The sequence below is a fragment of the Sinohyriopsis cumingii genome, chromosome 5 (genome assembly GCF_028554795.1).
Source record: "Sinohyriopsis cumingii isolate HCF-2022 chromosome 5, ASM2855479v2, whole genome shotgun sequence".
Classification (NCBI taxonomy): domain Eukaryota; kingdom Metazoa; phylum Mollusca; class Bivalvia; order Unionida; family Unionidae; genus Sinohyriopsis; species Sinohyriopsis cumingii.
In genome coordinates, this window is record NC_142965.1 from 75,950,972 (window position 1) to 75,958,222 (window position 7,251).

At 37.7% G+C, this 7,251-nt stretch overlaps 1 protein-coding gene across 1 annotated transcript; it reads right to left on the minus strand.

Moving 5' to 3' along the window:
- Nucleotides 1-4,493: 4,493 nt before the first annotated feature.
- LOC149799483 (uncharacterized) lies at nucleotides 4,494-6,759 on the minus strand. Its single transcript, XM_089958852.1, has one exon. It carries the CDS (start codon nucleotides 6,481-6,483, stop codon nucleotides 5,425-5,427), a length of 1,059 nt encoding a protein of 352 aa, XP_089814978.1. The 5' UTR covers nucleotides 6,484-6,759; the 3' UTR covers nucleotides 4,494-5,424.
- Between the last annotated feature and the right edge of the window lie 492 nt (nucleotides 6,760-7,251).

The following is a 7,251-nucleotide window of genomic DNA, read 5'->3' on the forward strand; positions in this document are numbered from 1 at the left end:
ACGTCATCCTGTATGCCGAATTCGATAATACCATAGAAATCAACAGTTTGAGAGAAGTCATTCTAGATTATTAGAAGCCATGGAAGACTGTTATCCCTCTTTACCTAGTGGAGAAACTTTGGACATGAAATGTGAGGAGACCGTGGAAGGAGAAGAATCTCAAGACAAAGACGAAGAAGTTGTCATGATGAAGTCGAGATGGCCAGAACAAGAAGCCCATTTAGTCTCCTGTTTTGCCAAACACTTGGTCGAAAAAATGACGGAATTGATCAAGAAAAATTGTTATGGATGTCAAAACGATCATCCCAGTCAAATTCAACACGATAAATGCCTAATGTTAAGTCAAGAAGAAAAATTGGACGAGTATCTGGACGAAGCTTGGAGTCTCATCTCGAACAAAGACGTGTTGCACCAGTGGTATAAAGACTTGCGTGAACATTCTTGTCCACCATTAACCACTCAAGAGATCCATCGTATCGAAGCTCTCCTGAATCAGAGTGAGGAAACAGAACGAATAACCGTTTATTCGTCAGACATTTTCAAGCAAAAAGTCAGGATCGAATTGACGACTTATTATTACCTGTGAAGAAGAAGAAAAAAAGCACACACAAAACAATGGATACCTGGGAACTTTATTACCTTTTGAACCACAGTTCGTATACGGCTTCTTGGAATCCTGTCGTCTGTGCTAAAGATGAACTCCCTCATCGCAAACCTAAAGACCATCAAGCTTACGTGATCAACACGGACGACAGTCATCTCCCAGGAACCTACTGGGTAGCCGTCTACTTTCCTCAAGAAGGATGTGTGGAATATTTCGATTCGTACGGATTGCCCCCTTTGGAAGACGATATCATCGACTTTATGAGAAGAAATGCTCAAACCACCCGATTCAATAATGTGAAGTTACAAGGCACAGATTCCTTGGTGTGTGGACAGTACTGTGTGTATTTTCTGCATCATCGCAGCCTGGGCTATTCCTTAGAACATTTAGTGACTCATTTTTATCCTCGTTCTTCTTCTAGAAACGATGTGAAAGTAGATCGATGGTTTTGTGACCATTATGCTTATCTTTTGTCTCAAGCTAGGAAACGTAGTGTCCATCAATGGCCTAATGATTTCCAACAGTGGAAATCACAATTTCATTCACAACGTTGTCAGCCCTGTTTAAAGTAGATTGTCAATTGAGAAAAAAATGTTTGTGATTAGAAAAAAATTGTTTGATGTTATCATGTTGGATTATTGTTAAAAATGTTAGAGTTGTTGTTTAGTGTTAAGTGATTTTTGAATAAAAAATGTTGTGTTTTGAAAAAAAAATGCCTTTGTCTTTTGTTTAGCTATAAGAATGTTGGATTGATGCTCTTTCATTTCTTACTATCCCTCTCATGACACTCACTGAACGTTGCGACTCGAAAACCGTGTGGGGGATGTTTTCCTTCACGTCCGCGCTTTGACTTTAAGAACCGGGGTTGTTTCCAGTCTAACCATCCATTGTCGACTCATCCTCCTACGAAGATGTGCTCCAAACTAGCTAAGCTCAACGAAGCCTACGTAAATTTGCATAGGGTCAGACACAGTCTGATACCGAAGCCAGAAGAAATAGAGAATGTGAGAATGTTAAAAATCACTGAAGACCTGATAGAAGAGCTCTTCAGAGAAGAAATGAACAGGGAAAAAGAAGAATGGACAGAGAAGTACAGACTTCAAAGACAGCAGCAACAACAACAGCAGCAGCAGCAGCAACCTGAAGCTGACAGAGGCTTTGTCGATTGTCGTATCGACACCAAAGAGTTCTTCTTCTCTTTCCGAAGAAGCAGACCTATCGCCAGAAAGTCTATCCTCAGAGGACACCGCATTCTTAGAAACTAAAAAAGATTGCCATAGCAAACAAAAAAAAACAGCCCTTTTCAGGGCTACCCAATACTCTAGAAAAGAAATAACCATCACTTTGCCAAAGTGTGTAGGTAGAGTAGTGTGAAAATAAACACTCTTTTTTTAAAAAATGTGAGGGTATGTGTTTGTGTGTTTGTAAGTGCTCACGTACGTTGGTATGGATAGTAGATTAAAATGATGTTTGTTTTTTTTTGGCTGTTAGAGGTGTAGATTTGGGGGTTAGATTGGATTGCTTTGCGTATGTAAATAGTCTATTGAAGTGATTTATAAAAAAATTTAAAATAGTGATGGGTAGCATAAAAAAGTGAGTGAGTGTTTCTTTTAGGTCCGCGCGTTGTTGTTTTTGGTTATGATCTAGGTAAGATCAATTTTATGTTTTTAGGGGGATGTTTTCCATCACGTCCGCGCTTTCAGTATAAATTGAAACTCGCTCGGCAGTCTAGCTACCCTTGTTGATTGATCAACACCAGAAGAATGAACACCAGAATAGTGAAACTGTTAGAACTCCAGATGCACCTGGAATATGCCAGGCGCATACTAAATGAACTGGCCGCAGAGGCCATTGTCGAAGAAGCAAGAATGAAAGAGGAGGAGGAAAGAAGAAAAGAAGAGGAGAGAAGAAACAAAGAAGAGGAGGAGGAGGAAAAGGAGAGAAGAAGAAGAAATTTCAGAATCCCAGAAACCGAAAATTGGGATTCTGAAGCCACATATCCTGCCTCTGCACTCCCAAGAAGAAAGGTGAAAGAAGACTGGGGAAGAAGATGCGTGTGTGGCGCCAGGCCAGGAAGGTGCAACCATTAGATAGGTGCATCTGGAGTTCAAAAAACAGCCCTTTTCAGGGCTACCCAATACTCTAGAAAAGAAATAACGATTAATTTGCCAATGTGTGTGTAGGTAGAATAGTGTGAATATAAACACTGACTCTTTTTTTTTTTTATTGTGTGAGGGTATGTGTTTGTGTGTTTGTGTTTGTAACCGTTCACGTAAGTTTGTGTGAATAGTAGATTATGGGTTTCTTAGCGTATGTGGAGAGTATAGTTAGGGTTTTATTATATGAAATGAGAAAAGTAGGGGGATGTTTTCCTTCACGTCCGCGCGTTGTTCGGTCATGATCTAGGTAAGATCAATTTTATGTTTTTAGGGGATGTTTTCCTTCACGTACGCGCTTTCACTATAAGAACCCACAGTATTCGTCGTTCAAACCATTCTACAAAGAAGATGGCTTCTAACCAAATGGACAAAATGCAAACATTGCAAGACGTTTTAGACAATTTAGGAATGATGGAGCAGATGTTAATAAGACTCGTTGAAGACCACTATTCCTATAGTCCCCATCGTGTAAAGATGGAAATTAATAACTTAAGAAAGGTAAAGGACAAGATAAGTGGTGTCATGAAAGAGATAAAGGAGGAGAAGGAGGATGAAGAGGAAAGAATAAGAATACGCAAACGGAACGAAAAAATTGAAAAAGAAGAAGAAAATGAGAAGAGGAAGAAAGAAGAAGAGGAAGAGAAGAAGAAAGAAGAGCAGGAGAAAAAAAAAAAGAAATGAAGAGAAAGAGTGTAGGAGATAAAATAAGAACTTGGTGGAGAAAAAGAAGAAATTAGAAGCAGAAGAAGAAGAAAACCCAAAGGCCCTTTTCAGGGCCAGCCATATTTCTCGAAAAGAGATAGCCTTTCAATTGCCTACCCCTTTTTTTTAAAAAAATTTACAAAAAAAAAAAATCCCATGTTCAATTTCCCTTGACGCTATAAAGTCCCACCCTGTTTAATTTCCTTTGACGCTAAACCGTCCCACGATTTTTCTCCACGTTAATTTCCCTTGACGCTAATCTGACCCACGATTTTTCTCCATGTTAAATTTCCATTGACGCTAATCTGTCCCAGGGGTTGTCTGTATTGCTAATTCCCATTGACGCTAATCTCTCCCCTTTCACTACTTACATGTATATATGTATCGATCTATCCATCCATCTACACAACCAAACACACACATTACTTTGCAATTCATGTTGTGTGAAATTTTAAATTGAGATTTCAAGCCATTTTTTGCTGGGCTTTTTATTATGTCATGAGATGCCTTGCATATAAATTTTCCACATTTGTCTGCTCCGGTGGCCTAAATTGCTGGAGTCTCAACCTCAGATGTGCCAGGTTGCAGGTTTGAATCTCTGCCCAGGCCATACCAAAGGCTTTTTAAAAAAATGGTACTTGTAGCTGCCATTCTTGTTACTCAGCATTAAAAGGTTAGTGTTAGGACTTGTGGGTTTGGTGTCAGGATAATGTGACCGGATGGGAAATGATGCTACATGTCAGTGGCATGATGCCTCAGTGCTAGACATCACTCTAAACTGCCACACTACACACTGAACAATTGTTAAAACTGCATTAGCAATCAAAATCTCACATTTTCCACATTTGGTGTTGTTTGCACTTTTGCAATATATTCGAATCTGGTCATCTGTCTTCAACATTTGATTTCATTCTTTTCTATCAAAAACAGTACATTTTATTACTGTAGTAAAGATAAGACATATGTATAAAGAAACATGACAAAATGTCAAAAGAATAAACATAGAAATAGACGTATCAACAACTGAAAAGGTTACATTTTTTATTTTATTTTTTTATGAAATAAAAATTACATATATTATTACATTAACATTTTAGCTGTGCTGATATTTACAATAGCAGATTTAAGTGCTGAAAGACCCCCACCCAATGTTCATTTTGTCATTATAAGAGTACATCAAAAGAGCATGACACAATAGCTAGGCAGCAAGTTCAAAGACTTTGACTAGCTGCTGAGTGGTGGGAAAATGTGCTGATATTTACAATGTCTGAATTCAGAGGAAGAAAGACCAAGAGATGTCCATGTACCTTGTGGTCATTATAAGAGTACATCAAATGAACAACTTTAGCGTTCATTATTATTTTCTTTTCTGAGTGCAGCCAAATAAGTAGTTCATGTGAGTTCAAAATCAAGACAATGACAAAATGCTATTTGCAAATCTGAATAAGTATTTTTGGCAAAAATGCAATTCACAAGATTGTAATGAAATTCAGAAGAGTGCTAAGCTGATAGAAATGATAGTTCAGATTGAACATTAGCCAAGCTTAAGAAATTGGATGATGCATAGCTTAGTGTCTGAAATAAGACCTTTTCTTGCACTGACAATTCAGTCTCACTCTTGTGGACAAACAAGAACTATATGTCAGTGGTGTAAAGAATTTAACAAAATAAACCCAATGACATACTCAATTTATTTCTGGGAGGGCACTTTTTCAACTCTTGCTGGTGGGACTAGAATTTTTCCCAAAATAAAGTCCTGTGTTCGTAATTTTAAAACCCAAACAAGACCCATTTTATTCCAAACATCACACATGAACAGTTTCTCTCCAATATGTATGGTCTGATGCTCTTTTAAATGTCAATTCCGACTGTACAGCTAATCACAATCATAACATTTAAATGGCTCATCTCCAGTATGTGTCACCATGTGCCTCTTCATCAGTGCTATATCTAAATACTTTATGCCAAAACTTCACATTTGATTGGTTCCTTTCCAGCATGTATCCTCAGATGCATCTTCAGATTTAAATTCTGAATAAATGTTTTATCACAAACTTCGCATTTGAATGTTTTTTCTACAGTATGCATCCTCCGATGATCTTCTAGATGTGCATTTTGACTAAACATTTTATAACAAACATTACATTTAAATGCCTTGGTATGTGTGCATATATGCTCCTTTCCACTTCCATTGTGACTAAATATTGTATCACAAAAGTTACACTTTAATGGTGTCTCTCCAGTATGTGTCATCATGTGAATCTTCAAACTACTGCTACATATAAATACTTTATTACAAACTGCACACTTGAATGGTTTCTCACCAGTATGTATCATCAGATGTTTATGTAAAGTAACACTCTGACTAAACATTTTATCACAAACATCGCATTTGAATGGCTTTTCTCCGGTATGTGTCCTCATGTGACTCTTCAAACTACCACGACAACTAAAATCTTTATTACAAACTTCACAGTTGACTGGTTTCTCTCCAGTATGTATCCTCATGTGCTGCTTCAAAGATGAATTCTGTATAAACATTTTATCGCAAACTCCACATTTGAATGGGTTCTCTCCGTTATGTATGTATGTATGCCTCTTTAGACATTCATTGCGACTAAATGTTTTCTCACAAACTGCACACTTGAATGGTTTCTCTCCAGCATGTACCCGCAGATGCACCTTGAGATATCCATTCTGGCTAAAAAATTTATTACAAATATTACACTTGAATGTTTTCTCTCCAGAATGTGTTACCATGTGCCTCTTCAAATCAGAACTATTCCTAAATGCTTTATTACAAACTGCACACTTGAATGGTTTCTCTCCAGTATGTGTCATCGTGTGACTTTTCAAACTACGGCTATACCTAAATACTTTATCACAAACTGCACGCTTGAACGGTTTCTCACCAGTATGAATGCTCAGATGATCCTTTAGATGTCCATTCTGAGTAAACATTTTATCTCTAGCATGTGTGTTCAAGTGTCTTTTCAAATCACCATTCAGTGCAAGCATTTTCTCATAAAGTGAACTTGAATCTGAAACATGAGCATGCGCATGGTCAAGTTCCGACTTCAATGGCCGCTGGTTCAGGATCGCAACGGACCTCTACCACTAAAGACTAAAGCCAAAACGGACTAGCGCTCGAAAGGCCCGGTTCAAAAAGCCCCATTTCTGTATGCAGTAGTAATTATTACTATCATGTATACTAATATAAATAAAGAATGCATAAATATGAAATCCTAATTTGTTACTGTGAAATATACATATGAATACTGAAAAGGAAACCTAACACGGAACTATAACCACAAGAGACGGATTGGATGGCTAAAAGGGAGGTTAATTTAAGAAGAACGTATCGAGATAGTCACGGGAAGACGCAGAACCCCTTCCCCCAATATTTTGTAGTGATGGGTTGTAAAGACAAACATAACGGATATTTTAAAAGAAACAAATACACAAACGAACGAACAGCTATAAATAAATAAATAAATAAATAATGCGTGTCATGAAATATGTCATTTAGGAAAATGCAAAAAGAATCAAAACAAGCAGAAGTTTAATAATAAAATCTTCATGAAATTTTTAATCACGAATGTAAAAAGAGAAGAACAAATCCATGGAAAAATTGTCATGTTGTACCCATTTAACAACGACAAGATTAAGACGACACCGAAAACATACCTACTCTACAACACGATGTGTCACACAAAACGTGAGATTTGCCCCCCCCCCCCCCCCCCCCCGCCGCGACAGGGTCGTATTTCGGGACCAAAAACCCCT